A 19,869-nucleotide genomic window follows, 5' to 3' on the forward strand; every position below is an offset into this window, starting at 1 on the left:
AATCTAACTGAATCACACATTTGTACAAAATAAGGCTGCATGAAGTTCCTTTATATTTGGCTATGATTTTAACAACACAGAGTGATAATACTTGCTTTGTATTGACTCTTTGGTGTAGTTATATTTTTGGTTATTAAAAATAGGGGAAATTGTTACTATTGAAATGCGATTTATTTTTGGTTGATATAATATTTGAAAACATGTAGGTTCACGTAGAGGAGAAAGGGAATCCTTGGTTATGAAAAGTTTTAAACCACTGCTGTATATCCTGTTTGACTTTCTGTCTTCAGATCATCAATTTGCGAATCTGTGTTCCTTTTTTGTATCCTCTTATGAGAAGAAAAAAGTACTGATCAACCTATTGGCTATTTCATTCTTGCTAATTTTATTGTAAAGGGATTTAGTTAATTGTGGCCCTGGATTAAAATACAAAGATGACGATTGCTTTCTTTGTTAGCTCTGAAGCACAAAAGAAAAATTGCTACTTATTATAACTTTGAACACCTGCTCTCAGATCTACTCAGTCTAAAGATTTTGTGCATCTGTCTTGTGATATCTTAGGATACCTTGGTAGCCAATATTTTTAGAGGAGTAATGAATACAGTAATGCTTTTGATGCTACTCAAAAACTCTGTAAACTTTCTAGCCACTGAAGTCCTAAAAATAGCTAAATATTTTCATTTGTTTTCTATTTTAATCCATCACTATAGATTTGACTCAATCCCTTTGTTATTTCCCCCAATTTGAATCAAATGTAATGCACTTGAAAGATAACTTTCTCCTCTTTCTTTTTCTCTTTCCTCTTTTCTCAGTTATTAAGACTGTTTGTTTGTTTCAAGGTGGAAGACTGCTCTGCTGTGAGTCGTGCCCAGCTTCCTTTCACCCGGAATGTCTGAGCATAGACATGCCAGAAGGCTGCTGGAATTGCAATGACTGTAAAGCTGGCAAGAAACTGCATTACAAGCAGATTGTGTGGGTCAAATTGGGAAATTACAGGCAAGTTTTCCAAGGACAAAAGGAAGTAGTCAGTCATTGTTCAGACATTGATAATGTGGATGCACAGTAGCCAGGAGACAGGCAGAGCAGCACAGGCCTGCCTCCCTAAAAACAGACAAGGAAAGAAGCAGGTTTCCTGTCTAGGTTGGTAGGGCTTCGGGAAGCTTATGTTGTTGGAGTTTTTCTTTTTCTTTGAGATTGGTTGTTTGCCTTTGTTTTTAGGTTCTGAAAGTTATTTTATACTACTGAACTGTACCACTAGATTTTGTAAATGGTGGAGATGTTTTCCTTGTGTATTAATTAGACTTATATTGATTTCTGATTTCTAATAAGATCGAGTTTATAACCAGGTCATAATAGCTCTCTTTGGTCTTAAATCTGGCTTTTTTAAATCTAGAAGCCCTAAACTGTGTATAAAGAGAGAACTTTTTATAATTTAAAGAGAGAGAGTATTCCAAGAACATTTAATCCTTTTTCTTTTTTGGAAGTACTAGGGTTTGAACTCAGAACCTTCTACTTACTAGGCAAGGGCTCTGCCACTTGAGCCACATGCCCAGACCTTTTTTGCTTTAGTTTTTTGCATAGGATATCACATTTTTGCCTGGGCTGGCCTTGGACTTTAATCCTCCTAACTATGCCTCCTGTACACCTAGGATTATAGTTATGTATTAGTACGCCCAGCTTATTTGTTGAGATGGAGTCTTACTAACTTTTTGCCTGGGCTGGCCACTGTAATCCTCCTGATCTCTACCTCCTGATTAGCTGGGATTACAAATATAAGCCACTTTACCCAGCCTGCTTTAGTTATTTTTTCAGATAGGGTTTTATGCTTCTGCCCAGGGCTGCCCTTGGATCACCAGTCCTCCTACTTACGTCTCCTATGTTGCTGGGATTACAGGCATGAAGAACCATGGCTAGTTAAAAAGAGAGGGTCTTTTTAACTTCTTAACCCATCCCTTTGGCTGGCCTTGAACTGAGATCCTCCCAACCTCTGCCTCCTGAGTAGCTGTGATTACGGGTGTGAGCCACCACACATAGCCAAGCCTTTAGTTCTTAAGGAAATGAAATAAGAACCATATGTGATTACTGTTATTTCAATGAAACTTCTCCTTTTAAGGCTTTTATTTAACAGGCTTTCCCTGAATAGGTATACTGATAATTTTTAAAACTACATTTTGAGGCAGATAGTTTTAGAGTTTAACAGAAGAGTTCTATTAGAATCCTAAGCAATTTTTCTAAAGAATTTCAACTGTATTGTAATTTTGTTTTTTAGCAAGAGCTATGTTGTTTTCTCTGTTTTAAATATGCTGCTTGTTTGCTTATTTTAATTTAAAAACTTTGTTTTTAGCCAGGTGTGATGGTATGCATCTGTAATTCCAGCACTTGGAAGGTGGAGGCAGGAGGATCATAAGTTTGAAGCCAGCCTGAACTACATAGTGAGAGAGATCTTGTCTCAAAAACCCAAGGTCTGAGGATGTAGCTCAGTGGTAGGGTGCTTGCCTATCATGTGCAGGGCCCTAGTTACATCCTCAGCACCACAAAAAAAAAAAAAAAAAAAAAAATCAGAACAGCAACAAAACAAAAAACCTTTGTGTTTAGGTGAGATCAGGGGCCTTAGGGACCCGGTCCCCCCCCCCACTCCCCACCTTGTTCTTTTAAAACAGCTAAGTCCTTGGAAAAAAAATGGTAGTTTGAATACATAAATAATTTTATTCTGTGTGACAAAAGGAAAATGTCAAACTGAGGGAAAGTATTTGCTCTTCTATCTTCAGTAGCCAAACACAAATACCTCATTAGAAAAAGAGGCAAAGAAGAGAGACAGTTTGTAAAAGAATAGGAAATAATCACAGAAAAAAATGCTTGGCCTCACTAAAAATAATTACACCATCAAACAGATTTTTTTTTTGTTTTCAGTTAACAGATTAGTAGGGTTTCAGATTAGCAATTTTGTGACCAGTGAGGATGTAGAGAAAGGAATGTGTGGTAGGTAGTCTGGTATCACGTATTAAAACAGTGCTCCCACTTCAGGGAGTTGTGTAGGGGAAATTGACTAAGCTGGGTGTGGAGGTGCACTCCTATAATCCCAGCTCTCAGGAGGCTGAGGAAGGAAGATCTCAAGTTCAAGGCTAGCCTGAGCTAGGTAGATCCTGTCTCAAAAAACAAAAACAAAAAAAGAAGAAACAAGCAAAATGTATTTACTGCAGTGTTATTTTCAGCTGCAAAAATCTGAAATGACCTGTGTGTTCAGTCAGTAGGGATTCATCACAAATTCCAGCATATCTGTATTGTAGAACAGCATGAGCCAATAAAAAGATAAGAATACAAATTTGTACAACAACATGGGAGGAAGCCTATAATGCGTGGCTGAGTTTTGAAAGCATATTAAACACGGCAGTTATGTTTTCACAAGTGTATACAGTTTGGTTTGGGGTTTGGGTTTTTTTGAGACGGGGTCTTCCTATGCTATGTTAACAAGGCTGGTCTCAAACTCCTGGATCAAGGGATCCTCCTGCCTCAGCCTCTTGAGTAGCTGGAACTACAGCTGCACACCACTGCACCTGGCCTTATGCAACTTTGAAAAGATGTAGATATGGGTACAATGCATTTTTAAATGCTTGGAAAGAAATTCACCTAAAGTTAATAGACGCAGGGATGAGATTACAAGTAACAAGATTTTTATTTTTCTGTTTCTTTGTTTGTTTATTGTGGTACTGGGGCTTGAACTCACGGCCTCATGCTTGATAGGCAGGTGCTCTACCACTTGAACCATGCCCCTAGCCCTTTTTGCTTTAGTTATCTTTCAGGTAGAGTCTTGCATTTTGCTGGAAGCTGGCCTCAGATGATGATCCTCCTACCTATTCCTCCTGCATAGCTGGGATAATTAGGCATGTACCACCATGCCTAGCTTATAGATGGAGATAGGGTCTCATTAGCTCCCCCTTCCCTATCACAGGCTGACCTTGGGCAGCCTGTGATCCTCTTGAGCTCTACCTCCCAAATAGACCAACTTTATTTTAATTTTTAAAGTATTATTTAAATAATTGTACTTAAGAGCTATTCATACTTCTGAGGCAATGCGATGTCTTTCTGTGTTTTATTTTATAAAAAAAACATATACTACTTTTATAATTTAAAAAATATAAATCTTTCTGAGGTGGGGAGGGGTATACAGTTTGACATGGATAAGACATTCCTGGATAAGGAATACCTAAATAGTAGACTGGTGCAGCAGCTCAAACCTGTAATCCTAGCTACTTAGGAGGCAGAGATCAGGAAGACCACCATTCAGGTCAGCCCAGGCAGAAAAGTGAAATCATATTTGAAAAATAACTAAAGCAAAAAGGGTTGGCAGTATGACTCAAGTGGTAGATGATTGCCTAGCAAGCACAAGGCCCTGAGTTCAAACACCAGTACCACACACACACACACACAAAAGTAAAATAAATAAAATGATAAACCAACCTGAATAATATAAGAAGCCTTCTTTTCTCTCTCTCCTTTTCCTTCTCCTTCTCCCCCTCCTCCTCTCTCTCTGCTCTTGAGAGCTTAGATTAGAGGCATGTCCAGCTTGAAAGTATCCTGTAACTTACGTTTAACATTTTAAATTTAATCACATTACATTTAAGGAAGTCCAGAGCAGTGCTCCAGGTCAGTTCATAGCCCAATGAGATTTTTTTTATCTAGGTCAGATTGTTCTTGTGTTTTGGAAGGACTCCTATCCAGGAACTAATTCACAATATATTTCTTTCTAATCAGGCCCATTGGGGCCACATGAGGCTGTTTATTTTCAATAACTACTAACTCTGATATGTTGCTGCCTGGAGGGAACGTGATGACCTGGAAGAAGCCCTAGCAGAAAGTGTGCCTCTTCCTAACTAGCACACGTATTTAATCACCTTACGTGGAGAAGAAGCAGGTAGAGCAGTGGTTTTCTTAGCTTGCTTAGAGGGCAGAGGGAATTCTGATCACTTACAGTAATGGGACTTGTTTTAATTGAGTGTGGGTTCTTACCCATGTTTTTAAGTCATAGATGGACAGCAGGGTGCCTTTCAGATGATGCTTCCTCATGGGCCTACAACCATGTCATCTTTTTTCTCCTAAGTAATAGAATTATTTGTTAAATAAATGATGTTATTGTTGGGGATATGCAGAAGTACAGACTGAGCATTTGTCTAAGTGTACTTCCTCCTCACATTGGTGAAGACCCATGTGAGGGTCACTGCAGTTGGTGGCCTCGTTTGCTAAGCTTTAGCCTTGTCCTCAATTCCTGACTTGTCCAGTTGCTGGAAATTGTCAGACCCTCCTTACCAATGGTCTTGTTTAATTGATTGCTGTAGTATTCAGTTATCATAGTGTGAGACCGCAGTGTTTGCACTCTGCCCTACCCTGCATTGATTAAGATGAATGTGATTCTGAAATACCAACTGATAAAAACCTAGTACATGACCAAAAGGCATTTGTCCACGTTGAGTAGAGATTCAGAAAATTCTGGTTTGCATGAGAGTTGTCATTCTTTACTGTGGCAGCAAGTTACTCTCAAAATGATTCCTTTCACTGCTAGAACTCATCCTTTATGCCTTGGAAGATAATGTTTTATACCTTGAAAGGTATTACGTGTATCAGTTGTGAGGCAAAACATGATTTTCTAGAATAAAATTGGGTTTGGAATAGGATTGGTAACATTCAATTCTTGAATGGGGTAGTGGGTTCAGAGTTATTTTATTATTACATTCTGTAACTAACATTTTCATGATATATATTCTTTAAATATCAAATATTAATCTTTTAAAGAAAAAGTAGGTTTGGCCTTTCAGGCCTACTTTGTATAGTCTGTTTACTATTTTATTAATTGCAGTAAGTTTTAAATTACAGTTAGCTTTGGCCAAATTAAAGAGAAGTAATTTGTGTTCTAAGACTCAGAAAGAATGTGGAAACCTTTTTCTTCTCCTGGCAACCTGTAAAGAATAGTGCACTTTGCCATTTTCTTGGTCTAAAATCGCTTTATGTTTGCAGATGGTGGCCAGCAGAGATCTGCAGCCCCAGGTCTGTGCCACTGAATGTCCAGGGCCTGAAACATGGCGTGGGGGACTTCCCTGTGTTCTTCTTTGGCTCTCATGACTACTATTGGGTGCACCAGGGCAGAGTGTTCCCTTATGTGGAAGGAGATAAAAGTTTTGCTGAGGGACAGACTAGTATTAACAAAACCTTCAAGAAAGGTGAGTTGGATCATGTTTACGGTGACTCAGCTGAGCCTCCATCATGGGTTTCTTGCTGTCTCCTCACTTGCGCATGACATTTCTGCTACTAGGGAGTGTTCACCAGCAATGTGATTGTGACTCTGTAAACTTCAGTCACAGAACCAGCTTGGAAATGCACATGGTGCAGTAGACTGTGCTGTGTGTGTGAAAGGAGCTTCCTCAGTGACCTTTCTAGAAATGAAGTTTGTATTGGGAGTGGTCTCTCAATTAAGTGAAACTCCTTTGCCATTGAACAATAGTGAAAGCTTCCCAGAGAGAAACCAGCTGCTACCTTTGCAATGAGTTGTCAACAAGTTTGGCTCTCTGGGTGAGGGCAAAATGAAATTTGAATCTAGTGCAAGGTCAGCAGCTGCTCTTGTTAGGGTTTTGAAGATCTTGGTCATTGCAATAGGGCCTCATCTCTGAGGCAAGCACAGCACATAGTGTTTAGTGAGTTGTGACCTAGGTCATCATTATCCTATGCTGGTGGTAAATGGTAATTTCCAGAATAATTTTTAAAAAGCAAATCTCAAGCCACACACAGAGCATTGAGAAAGGTGGTACACAACTGCTATCCTAACTGTGTGTTTGTATTTTGGTAATTATGTACTTTGGTCTTATTGTCAGCACTGGAAGAAGCTGCAAAACGTTTCCAGGAATTGAAAGCACAAAAAGAAAGTAAAGAAGCACTAGAGATTGAAAAAAATTCAAGAAAACCTCCTCCTTACAAACACATCAAAGTACGTCTCCACCCATGAAAACAACTGTTATTTGACAGACAAGATGAAATACATTTTGCTCAGTAGCTCAAGGATCTTTTTGACTTGGGGAAACTTTTGCTAATTTCAGCCAGTCTTCAGTAAAACTGATGGACAATTACCTGTGGTTCTGTGAGAATTGGGTCTTTGAGGGCCGGGGGCATGGCTCAAAGAGTAGAGCACCCACAAGGTGAGGCCCTGAGTACAAACCCCAGTACCAGCAAAGTTGGGGAGAGAGAGACATAGAGAAAGAGACACACATACAATCTCTTACCTAGGAGCAGCATGGCTTATGTGAAATCCCATTCTTGTTCCTACTAGGTTATCCAGCAACCAAATAAGAAATAGGTCTTCAGCTACTTTATTATAGAGAGCCCACAGGCAAGCCTGTTTTCTCTGTTTCAGTTCTGAAATTTCTTTTAAGCCAGTGAAAGGAGAAATATGGATAAATAATTAAATTCATATCAGGTTTAAGTATTTTCATCAACTAAGGAGAGACAGTTATTCTTAGCTTTCTCCTGGGGAAATTGAGGGAAAGAGCTTCTTCTCGGAGTCACGCCACAGGTATTAGCAGAGGCCATGACAGCATGGATGTTTTTAATGTTCCTGTTCAAATTGCTAGTAGATTACTTATGTTCTGCTTTGCTGTCATTTGTGATTTTCTTTCCTAGGCTAACAAAGTAATAGGAAAGGTTCAGATTCAGGTTGCTGACCTGTCAGAGATTCCCCGCTGTAACTGCAAGCCTGCTGATGAAAACCCTTGCGGCTTGGAATCAGAGTGTCTGAACAGAATGCTGCAATATGAGTGTCACCCTCAGGTGTGTCCTGCTGGAGATCGCTGTCAGAACCAGTGCTTCACAAAGAGGCTCTACCCAGATGCAGAAATCATCAAAACGGAGCGAAGAGGCTGGGGCCTCAGGACCAAAAGGAGCATTAAGAAGGTAGCATGGGATGGAGATGGGGTAAGGTGGGGGTGGAACAGCCAGAACCTATGCCTCTTAGGGATGCTTCAGGAAAGCTTGAATCTAGGGATAAAATATATAGGGATTTATGGCAAAATTTTGAAACTTCCCACATTAAGAAGCAAAGAAGCAGTGTGAACAGGCTGGTTATAAAACATACATAATTTTGATCATCCTTTAAAAAGAAGGGACAGTCATCATTTTCTACTTGAAGTACTTTTCTTACTTGTTAAGTGAAATAATTTAAATATTTCAGTAAAGACAATATATTCAAGTTAAAAGTGTCCTGGGATAGAAACTAGCAAACCTGGAACTTTGCACCAGCTTTGTAATTCCCTAGTCATGAACATGAGGCCAAGTTACTTCCCCTCCCAGAGCCTCGTCTCTAAAATGCACATCATAATATTTTTCAGGTTATATATTGAAAAGCAAGTGGAAAAAGTAGAGATCTTTAACATTTATAAATTATTTTACTTTTATACTTTGAGATAATTTTTCCAAGCAGTCTCTTTGTTTAACACAAGGAGTACATGCCCATTGTAGAAAAAAATTTTAAATGCAAATAGCAATAAATCTACTATAGAAACAGTGGGTTTCAAACTTTAGCATGCCCGAGAATCTCTTGGGGTCCTTATTAAAAGCAGAACTTGCTGAATTAGATGATCTAGCACAGGCCTGGAAAAACCTGCATTTTAAAACAAGTCCTCCCATAATGAATATCCCCCTCGTATTATTAATATATGATAATTCAAAGGCCAAATTAAAAATTAAAAGTAAAGTCTTCCACCCCCAGTTCTAGCCCACCCTCCTCTAGTGCCTTCAATCCAGAACTCAAAGGTATATTCATTGAGAGATGGTAGACCTAGTGAGAATTTTAAATTACCTTCAGCATCTTTCCTTTTTTTTTTTTTTTGGCAGTACTGCGGTTTAAACCCAGGGCCTTGTGCTTGTAGGCAGGTGCTGTACCACTTGAGCTACACCCCAGGCCTGCCTTTTTAAAAATCACCTTTATAATTTAAACATACCATCTAACACAGTAAAGAACAGTCAGACAGTATAAAAAAGATAGCAGAGTGAAATTCCTCCTTCATTCATACAATTCCTGTTCTCTTCACCAGAGATAATCACTGTTAATAGTTGGCTGTGCAGTCTTTTAGAACTTTTTCTGTGCCATCATAAACACATATATAAATACTATCCATATGTTCAATATTTGTAAGATTTCTAAACATAAGCATTATAATGCAGATTATTCTTTTCTTCACATTTAAAAAAATATCCTGAGTATATTTCTGTGGTAATACATATAAATTTCATCTCATTCTTTTTAACAACCTCATTATAGTCCACAAAGAAATATACCATAATTTATTTAACCTATTCTCCAGTAAATGTGTGTGTGTGTGTGTGTGTAGACATGAATTCTGTGATGAACATTCTTGTTCATCTGTCTTTGTGCATCTGTTTTTATAGGGTAGTTTTTTTTGTTGTTTATTTGTTTTGGTGGAACTGTGGATTAAAATCGGGGCCTTACTTGCTAGACAAGTGTTCTACCACTTGAGCCATCCCCCAGTCCTTTTGTTTTTGTAGATTGTTTTTGAGATAGGGTCTCCCACTAACTTTGCCCATGCTGACCTTAAGCCACAATCCTTTTCTCCTTACCTCTTGAGTGCACCACACCTGGCCTTACAGGATAGATCTTTTGAAGTGAAATTTGTTCACTGAGCACATACTTGCTGAGCTTCATCTATGTGCTATTCTAGGCTCTTAGAAAACAATAGTGAAAAGACACAAAGCCCTTGCCTTTATGTATGTACTAAAGGAAAAATATAACAAGCAGCTTTGTAATGGTGAATATCATTGAATTCTGTGAAGAAAAATAAAGCTGCAAAAGGGATAACAGGTGACAGGGACAGTAGGGACAGCTGTCTTAGATTGTTTAGTGAAAAGTACCCTGAGGAGGTGACTTTCAACCTGAATGTATAAAGTTGAAAACCATGCAGATATATATAGAAGAGCATTCAAACCCAAGTCCAAAGGCCTTAGCATGCTCCACGGATAGCAAGCAGGCCAGGACACTTGGAAACTAGTGACAAGGAGTGCACAGGAGAGAAGGGTAGGCAGGGGTTAGGTCTTACAGAGCCTTATATGCCATGGGATGAGAAACTCCTGGAGAATTGTAGTAGGAGGTAACCTAATCCAGCTTAGTGTACTAGTTTCCTGTTGCTGTGTCATAGTATCACCACAAAGTTAACAACTTACAACATGACACACACATTTTATCATCTCATGGTTTATGTGAGGCAGGGGTCCAGGCGTCCTCCACTTAGGGTCTCACAGGGTTGCAGTCAAAGTGTTAGCCAGGGCTGGCTTCTCGTCTCGTGGCTCAGCTAGGGAAGGATGGGTCCACTCGCTGCCCACGGTGCTCTGTGGAACTCTAGCTGTGTGTCTAAGAGCTGCAGGTTATTTTGTTTGGAAGATTTTTTTCTTGCTGTTGTCAAGAACTGCTGTCAGCCTCTAGAGGCTGTAACTTGGGGTCCCCAGGGTAGGCACTTGCTTCCTTAAAGCCAGCAGGGGAGACAGATTGAGTCAATATGAAAGACACCGATGTCTCATGTAATGCGCTCCTGTAAACACATGCACACCGTCACTGCTGCTTTATGACAGTGGTTAGAAGCTCACCCTCAAAAGGAAGGGGTCTTACTAATGGCATGAAAGTCAAAGGCCACCTTGAGAGCCTGTCTGCTACACTTGTGTTTCAAAGGAACAGCCTTGGCTAGAGTACGGAAGGCTTATAAGAAGGGGAAAGAGTAGCTAAAGGAAACATCGGAGTCATCCAGGAGAGGATGGCAACTACATCTGTGGCTCAACAGGACAGGAATGGTTAGATTTTGATATGTCAAAGATAGAGCACACAGGCTTTGCTGATGATGCATTGGATATGTGGATTGGGATGCATGATTAAAGGCTGACTACATGTAAATGCTGTTATATAATGCAAAAATGTTAATATTACTCTAATCTCATGTGTTCATGCATATCACTCGCACACATTTTTGCCATGATTTTGAGGGAGTTTCTGGGCCATCTGAAATCCATCCAGCTTAATATTGTTACCACCTTTTAATGATAGTTGCATTTATTCTAAAATGTATTCTAAAATAATTTATTGAATTAGTAATATAGTCAAGAGGAATAAAATAACAATCTGGATTTTTTTGCCCTTTAGTACTTAAAGGATTGCTAATGTAAGATAATTGGCCTTTTATTTAAAAAAAAAAACTTAGATATTCAGTCATTTAAAAAGCATAATCAAAAAGATTTTGTACAAAGTGAAAAAGATTTTTGGTACATTTATAGTAAAGAAGCCAGATATGAAATTGAATTGTGCACAGTCCACACACCCTTCCCTTCCCTGCTGTTTAGCTTATTTTTCCCGTGGTGCTAGGGATGGAACCCAGGGTTTTGTAAATGCTAGGTAAGTGCTCTACCACTGAGCTACATTCCCAGCCCTTGAGTTTTTAGACAGGGTCTTGCTATGTAGCTCAGGCTAAGGAACTGTCTATTACAAAGTTGTTTCTTTTTGTTTGGTTTTGGTTTTTTATGTTAAGACAGGGTCTCCTTGTATAACCCAGACTGGCCTGGAATTCTCGATCCTCCTGCCTCAGCCTCACCAGTGCTGAGATTACATGCATGCTCAATCACACTTGGTTTATGAAGTGGTTTCTTTTTTCAGAAATATTTGGGGGTACTAGGGATTGAATCCAGAGCTTCACACATGTGAAGCATGCACTCTGCCACTGAGCTATACTCACAGCCTCTTTTTCAGAAAAATTTTTTAAAGTATTAAGTCTCTTTTGTTTTCTTTTGCTTGGGTGTGTTTCTGTTCTTGTTTTTTGAAACAGGGCCTCACTTTACAGCCCAGGCTGTCCTCAAACCCACAATCCTCCTGCCTCATCCTACTGAGTACTGGGTTTACGTGTGTGCTGCCATGCCCAACTCTGCTGCAGTCTTTAAGGACAGATGAGAGCAGGTTTAAAGTTTCTTCATTTTAGTTATTATTCATAATTGAACTCATAATTAATGAAGTGTGTAAGCAATTCTTTGAGACTGAAGATTTTTGTCACTTTCAGAACATGCAGAATATTTCCATCTTTATTCACAGTGGTATCAGGCTTATGAGACTGCACTTCTCATATGTGCTGTCAGCACTTTAGTCTTTCTATATTCACTCATTTCCGTAGAACAATAAATGTAAGTCATAATGAGTGGTAATCAAGCTTTTGAATCCACAAAATCATTTTTTCAAATTAAATCTTAACATTGAAACCCAATATGTAAAAAAGGTGAACTGGAACTGAACTGGTTGAAATTCTGCTCTATAGCGTTCCATCAAAAATAATTTATGTCAAGTGCAGTGGCTTGTGCCTGTCATCCCAGCTGCTTGGGAGATGGAGATCTGGAGGATTGAGGTTTGAAGCCAGCCCAGGCAAAAAGTTAATAAACCCCATCACAACCAACAAGCCAGGCATGGTGGTAGAGGCCTGTGATCCCAGCTACACTGGAGATCATGGGTAAGAAGATAGCAATCCAGGCTACATAGGCAAAAATATGAGATCCTATGTGAAAAACAACTAAAGCAAAAAAGGGCTGGAGGCGTGGCTCATGTGGTAGAATGACCACCTAGCAAGCATGAAGCCCTTAGTTCAAATCCTTCTACCAAAAAAAAAAAAGGAAAAGAATAAAACCAGAAAATTGGCCATAAAATTGCTGAGTATAGTAATAGTCAGTGGCAATGCAGCCAAGCTGCAACACTGCCCAGGGCAGCGACACTGTAAAATGCAAAATACTATTCATCAGCAGATACCAGAGTTCAAACTGGATATAGGCTAAGAGTGCAGAAGGGCCCTATGTCTTTTGTGAGAAAAGACTGCAAGGAGGCTGGGTGCGATGGTGCATGCCTGCAATCACAGCACTCGAGGCAGAAGCAGGAGGATCACAAGTTCAAGGCCAACCTGGGCTGCTTAGCAAAGTTAAACAGCTGTCTCAAAAAACAAAATAAAATATATGAGCTAGGGATTTAGCTCAGTGGTAGAATGCGTGCAAAGCCCCAGGTTTGATCCCCAGCACTGCAGTGCCAAAAAAAAAAGGACAGAAAGAAGGAAAAAGTAGAGAAAGTTCACTGTTCTGTTTATGATATTGTACTTACAGAGGAAAATTTTTTCTAACCAAATTCTTTGTCACAGTTTGTACGATACATAGAAATGGGAGCGGGAGAAAGCTGGCTGCTTTTGTGGTGACCACTGCCCACCTGGCTCAGGTGTGTAGTCCCTGCAGCAGACTGGTGCTCCTCACTCACCCCTCTACCCAGCATGCCATGGAAAAGACTGTTGCTGGGAGGGTGGGTTCCTCCTTCACTTTAGCCCACTAATTTCTTTCCTCTTAGAAATGATCTAGTGTTATCAATAAGGAGTAATTATTGCTAAGAGCATGGACTTACTGTATTTGGGTGGATTAATTACTGTTTTCAGGGTTTTTTTTTTTTGTTTTGCATTTTGTTTGTTTGAGATGAGCTGCCTCAAACTCCTGATCCTCCTGCCTCAGCCTCCTGAGTGCTGTGATTACAGGTGTGTACCACCATGCCCTGCTCAGCTTATTGTTCTTAATGAGTTCTCAAAATCAGCAAATATGATATAGTACTTCTCTGTAGACTACTGACATTAATTTCTATCAACAGTTTTAATACTAAGCTATGAGAAGGGCTAGTGGAAATTTGTGGAGAGACAAGAGAATGGAGCAGAAATCTGCTAAAATGATAAAAGCAAATACTATTTGTTTTCTAAGACATTTACTGTCCTCCGAAGTACATTAGTAAGACTGGTAAGTTCTGTGGATAATGCTGTTGTCTTGAATAGGTAAAGCTCTTTTTTTTATGTGTGTGTGATACTGGGGTTTGAACTCACAGCCTATACAATGACCACTCCACCAGCCCTTTCTGTGTGTGTGTGTGTGTGTGTGTGTGTGTGTGATGGGTTTTTCAAGATAGAGTCTCTCCAGCTATTTGCCTGGGCTTGCTTCAAACCACAGTCCTGATCTCTTCCTCCTGAGTAGCTAGGATTATAGGCATGAGCCACTGGTGCCTAGCTTAGGTAATGCTCTTGAGGTGGAAAGGGTAGAGATTATGTAATACCACTAAACGTTGAATGTACGATGTTTACTCTTCTAAGTGAACTTAACCACTGTGTACCAGTTAGAACAGTGAAAATGATGGTGATACCAAATTCTGGCAAGAACATAGAAAAACCGATCTCCCCTGCGCCAGTGGTGAGACTGTATGGCACAGCCACTCTGAACAATAGTTTGGCGGGCTTTGGAGGTTGAAGATTTTGTTGTTTTGTTTGGGTCTCATCTTGCTAGGCAGGTGCTCTACCACTTGAGCCACTCCCTGAGCACTTTTCACATTGGGTTTTTTTTTTTGAGCTAGGTCCTTGCTTTATGCCCAGCTAGGATGACAGGTGCAAGCCAGCACACCCAGCTTTTATTGTTTGAGATGAGGTCGCATAAACTGCTCCTTCTTCCAGGGCTGGCCTTAAACTGTGACCCTACTGATCTCCACTTCCTGAATGGCTAAGATTGAAGGCAGGAACCACCTTGGCTGGCCAGTTTGGCAGTTTCTTTAAAAATAAACATACAGTTACCATATGGTGCAAGATATTGTACTCTTGGCCATTTATCATGAAACAATGGACACCAATCTACTTGAAAACTTCTCCAGAATGTTCACAGTGATTTTGTCTACAGCAACACATACAAGGAAGAGTGAGACTGTTCTTCAGTGTGTGGCTGGTTAAACAAACTATAGTGTATCCATACTGAGAAAACTACTCAGCAATTAAACAGATCACTTGAGTGATCTCTGGGGAGTTAACCCAAGTGGATTTTTTGTTTTGTTTTAAAGCTAATCTCAAAAGGTTACTCCAAACATATCGTATGATTCTACCGTCATCCCAGCTACACAAGAAAATAAGAGGATTGCAGTTCAGGACATTCTTGAAATGACAGAATTACAGTGATGGAGAGCAAATTAGTGGTTCCAGGATGTAGGCTGGCACGAGTGGAGGAGGTGTGTCTGCAGTAAAGGACTAATTCTGTATCTCAATGGTGGTGGCTGTGTGATGCAGCACCTGATTAAATCTCACAGAACTGCACACACACAAGAGTGCATGACACCGGTGAAATGTGAATAAGGTCTGGGTACCAGTGTCAGTTTTCCATAGTTCTTTAAGCTGTTACCTTTAGAGGAAGCTGAATGAAGAATACAGAGATCTCTGCTCTGTTGTTTCTAACTTCCTCTGGATTTCTATAATTACTTCAAAATAAAAGTTTAAAATCAAAAGCAGTGCTCATTTGCTTCAGATATAGTTTCCAGCTTTTCCCTAACTGCCTTCCTCCCCAGCTACAAATTAGTAAAAGTCAAAGGCTGTCCCCCACTCCCAGTGACATGCCATATGATGTCACTTGGACTTTAGAAATAGTTCTGATGGCAAGAAAAGGCAAGCAGAATGATACCTCCTGAGGCACTTGTATAAAAAAGTAGTGCCACTCATATGCCTATGAATAAATAAACACCGTTTATTTCTAGGATTGAAGTTACATTTTCAGGATTCTTTTTAGTTAATTGTCTTGGATTATACATGTGGCATTGTTAAGGAATGTATTCTAACACTGTGCACTGATTTTACAGTTATATATTACATGCTTCTCTACAGGGCGAATTTGTAAATGAATATGTTGGTGAATTAATTGATGAAGAAGAATGCAGACTGCGAATCAAGCGAGCCCACGAGAACAGTGTAACTAATTTTTATATGTTAACTGTTACCAAGGTAAAATTGCTTTTTTTTTTTGGTAAGAAAAAGGGACTTTTTATTCTTGTTTCATGGTTTTAGGTTGAACGCAGTTTATTTTAATTTGATTTATTTTTCAAGCCCCGTTACAAAGTGAGTCGTTACTGAAGACTGTGTGTCATGTGAGACGGCACTGAAAGGCAAAGATGACCACAAACAGAGTTAACATATCTGGACTTTAATCTCTGTATCTTAGTCCCAGCTCTTCTTAGTCACGGCAAGACCTGGGCCTCAACTTCTTTATCCCTGGAGAGAATCAGCTCTGTGATTCTTAAGTTCTAAACTACTATTACATTTCTGATGTAGCAAAACTCTAAATTGCCCTGTATATTTAACTTTGTTTTAGTAAGTTAGGAAAATGAGTGTTGTCATAAGGAAAATGATAGCACACGTCCTAGTTACATATCACATGTTGTTGTGAGACCTGCATTATTTGCACAGTACATCCATCATCTCATGTCACTTTTTCAACAGTCTCTGATTTACAGAGGACAAAAACTGAGGTTCAGGCATGATAAGGGATTTATTGAATATCTTGGTAACAAGATATTTTATGAGCCACACCTAGTACCCGTGCTTCCTGTGTTCCAGACTGTCTCTAAAATTAAGTCAGGATATCATTAGGGGTGGAGAGAAAAGCACTGCTGAACATGCATGAACCCTAGGTGTGATCCCCAGTACCACCAAAAACAGAGGGAAAAATACACACACATCTCATATATATCATTATCATTATATATCCTACATATCATTTAAAGTCAGATTATTTTAAAAAGTATTTTAACTGATTTCATTGAAAGTTTTATACCTTTCTTAAATGTGTTTCATGAACATCAATCAAAATGCCATTTTTAATGATGCTGTCATCTGCCTTCATGGATCCTGTCCTTACTACAGCCAAGATCCCCCACAGCCAGCTTCATAACACTCTGGAGGCTCTGCCCCCTGGCCTATCTGGACTGTCAGAGTTCAAGTCCAGTGGGCCTAAGTGTTGAGCTTCTAAACCATGCTGAACTGTAGTGTGAGAACAGAGAAAACGGATAACCATTAGAACATTCACCCCACACAGTAGCCCACACACCAAACATCTCCAAGTCTTCACTGAGGTGAAGGTTCTCATTGCCCTTCTTCCATCTTTATGTTTTAAACTTGTCTCCCCATACCAGTTTTGCTTCCTGGTTAGAGCAGCAAAGAAAGGCTGGCAACAAAACACTAGAGTGATTACATGAACTTGGAGCAAAACCCATAGCTCACTAATCCAAGCAGCATTATTCTATGCTCTGCTTCTAGAATCAAGTTACACTTTACTGTAATTACTTTGACTTGAGGGTAAACTGTGGTACATTTCATAGGAAGTGTTGGGCATGTTTTTAGAGTTGTCACTTACCACACACTAGCTGGTAACAAATGCTGCTGCCTTGTGGCCCTTGACTGATTAGATGTTTCTAAAATGGGCTTATGTTTAGTTTTATGTCAAAAGTACCTTTTTTTTTTTCCCCAAAGGACCGTATAATTGATGCTGGCCCAAAAGGAAATTACTCTCGTTTTATGAACCACAGTTGCAATCCAAACTGTGAAACACAGAAGTGGACAGTGAATGGAGATGTTCGAGTTGGACTTTTTGCTCTTTGTGATATACCTGCAGGTAAAAAACTTAACTTACTTCCCTGAGCCCCTCCCTAGGAAGAAAAGCTATCCTTTGAAGGATGGACATTATTCTTCAAGGTTGACATCCAAATATTTATTCAAATAAAGTAACATGTTAATATTTGGAATTGAGTGTTATCTGCCAATGAAAGGTAAAAGAAGAAAGAACCTAGCAAGAGCCCTTACATAAGGAGGATGTGGCAGGACTCTGTGTGTACATACACCCAGCTACACTACTTCTAAGACACTAATGCATCACTCCTCCAAATTACTGCTGTCTGTTTAGTGTAACCAGATGTGTTACCTGGTTTAAGCGTGTTACAGCATACTAAAAGTTACTCTTTTGTGTTAACATCAACTGGTTTCTTGGATTTTTGGCTTTAATCTGTTTCATATTATACATAAAAGGTCTCAGAAGCTAGAACTGTTGCTTTCATTTTTCTTTCCCTACCCTGCATCCCTTTTTTCCCCCCAGTACTGGGGTTTGAACTCTGGGCCTTGTGCTTGCTAGGTATGTGCTCTACCCCTTGAGCCACACTCCAGTCTGTCCACCAGAACCTTAACAGCAAAACTTAGTTTCTCCTTTGTTAAATTCGTAGAGAAATGGGTGAGAAGAAAAACTATAGCTAAGACAAATTATTCTTTTCTGAGATACTGGAGATTGAAGCCAGGGCCTTTCATATGCTGAGCAAGTGCTCTACTGAGCTACAGCCCCAGCCCTATTTTACTTTTGAGACAGGGTCTCATTAAGTTACCTAGGCCGCTCTGGAACTCACTGCAGTCTTCTTGCTTCAGTCTCCTGAGTGGCTAGGATTGCAGCTCTAAGATTTAAACTGTTTCTGAGCTCTGTGGATTGGCTGATCCGTCAAGCCCAGCTACAAGTTCATGAGGCCCTAGTTTGAATCCTTGGATATTTGGCGTATGTAGTAAACCTCCATTTTGAACTTTGATCAATTGATAAGGCATGAATTACTGAAAATAACATTGTCATGGTTCCATGGTCATACTGTTCATTTAGAACAATAGAAAATAGAGTGAAACTAGAAGCTATTTTTCTTGATCATGGGCCTTATTTCATCGTTATCTCATTGCTCAATGTTCAATCCTTATGACATTGTTTTCAACCACTTTTGTAAAAAGGCTATATCTTCTTTTTATATTTAGTATTGCTGTACTTGTTTGTAGATGGGGGCATCAGAATTATGTCTCTCCTTTCAGTATGAGAGTGGCAGCATTTCTCTTCCTCATGACTTGAGTATGAATAATTTTTTCTCTTACATTTTAGGGATGGAGTTAACATTTAATTATAACTTGGATTGTCTGGGCAATGGCAGAACGGAGTGCCACTGTGGAGCAGATAACTGCAGTGGTTTTCTAGGAGTGCGGCCAAAGGTCAGTTGTTCAGGGGGCACCCAAGCCAAGAGGAGATAAGGAATTGAGCTGCTAAAGTTTACTTAAGACTGTCTCAGGAGAAGGCTGGCAAACAGCACCTGCTTTAGCTTGCAGGTCATCAACAGTTTACCAAAATTTAGCCACTTGGACTTTCTAATGAAGTCTGTTTTATAGTAAGGTCTATCAGGTTCTGAAATGTATTAAAACTACTGAATTATTTTTAAATGGTGGGTGTCGTGTTATATGAGTTATAAGTCATTGAAAAAATTCACAAATTGTCTAAGCATTAATGGGTTAAAGCTACTTGAATTTACCACCATCTTTGCAATTAGGAAAATAAAAAACACCCTATTCGAAAGTCAGTGAAAATCAAGCCTTATTTTTATGATAATACTTTTGCAGGATAAGTCCTCCTGTTTTTAGGAATTGTGCAAGATGAATTTGAGTTATATGAGTGTTCTCCTTTCTGTGTAAAGCTTCATCCCTTGGCTGTGGTTATTGAAACTGTGCTCCTTCTTTCCTGCCAGTCGGCATGTGCCTCAACAGTTGAAGAAAAGGCAAAAAATTCTAAATTAAAGCAGAAGAGACGAAAAATCAAAACAGAACCAAAGCAGACACATGAAGATTCCTGTTTTCAATGTGGCGATGGTGGAGAGCTGGTCATGTGTGACAAAAAGGACTGTCCCAAAGCATACCACCTCCTATGCCTTAACCTGACTCAGCCACCATATGGTAAGCTCAGCCTTCAAGCCCTTCTGTGGCTCTGCTCTTTCCTAACTACGTGTAAACCAGAATACATCCTATGCTCCCTAGTAGAGCCATGAAATAAGAGACATTGAGTAGGACTGAGCAACGCAGCAAACAAAATTATGCTAGTGAGAAATCTGTCTCCGTGCACCGCTGGGATACCTTGTGTGGTAGCAAGGAAGTAATTGTGGTGTAGGCACCTGGGGCATTGGTTTTGGGATGG

At 39.6% G+C, this 19,869-nt stretch overlaps 1 protein-coding gene across 3 annotated transcripts in view; it reads left to right on the top strand.

The window, feature by feature from the left end:
• The window catches only part of Nsd3 (nuclear receptor binding SET domain protein 3), a 110,712-nt gene that overhangs the window by 85,025 nt on the left and 5,818 nt on the right, over window positions 1-19,869 (top strand). For 2 of the 3 annotated variants that reach the window (XM_020167547.2, XM_020167549.2), the window contains 8 exons: window positions 840-996; window positions 6,010-6,212; window positions 6,861-6,973; window positions 7,663-7,932; window positions 15,723-15,839; window positions 17,364-17,505; window positions 18,793-18,899; window positions 19,427-19,631. In XM_020167547.2, coding sequence (XP_020023136.1) covers window positions 840-996; window positions 6,010-6,212; window positions 6,861-6,973; window positions 7,663-7,932; window positions 15,723-15,839; window positions 17,364-17,505; window positions 18,793-18,899; window positions 19,427-19,631 — 1,314 coding nt within the window. The remainder of the gene's footprint in view (window positions 1-839; window positions 997-6,009; window positions 6,213-6,860; window positions 6,974-7,662; window positions 7,933-15,722; window positions 15,840-17,363; window positions 17,506-18,792; window positions 18,900-19,426; window positions 19,632-19,869) is intronic. The other variant, XM_020167548.2, reaches the window with a different exon arrangement.

The sequence above is a fragment of the Castor canadensis genome, chromosome 14 (genome assembly GCF_047511655.1).
Source record: "Castor canadensis chromosome 14, mCasCan1.hap1v2, whole genome shotgun sequence".
Classification (NCBI taxonomy): domain Eukaryota; kingdom Metazoa; phylum Chordata; class Mammalia; order Rodentia; family Castoridae; genus Castor; species Castor canadensis.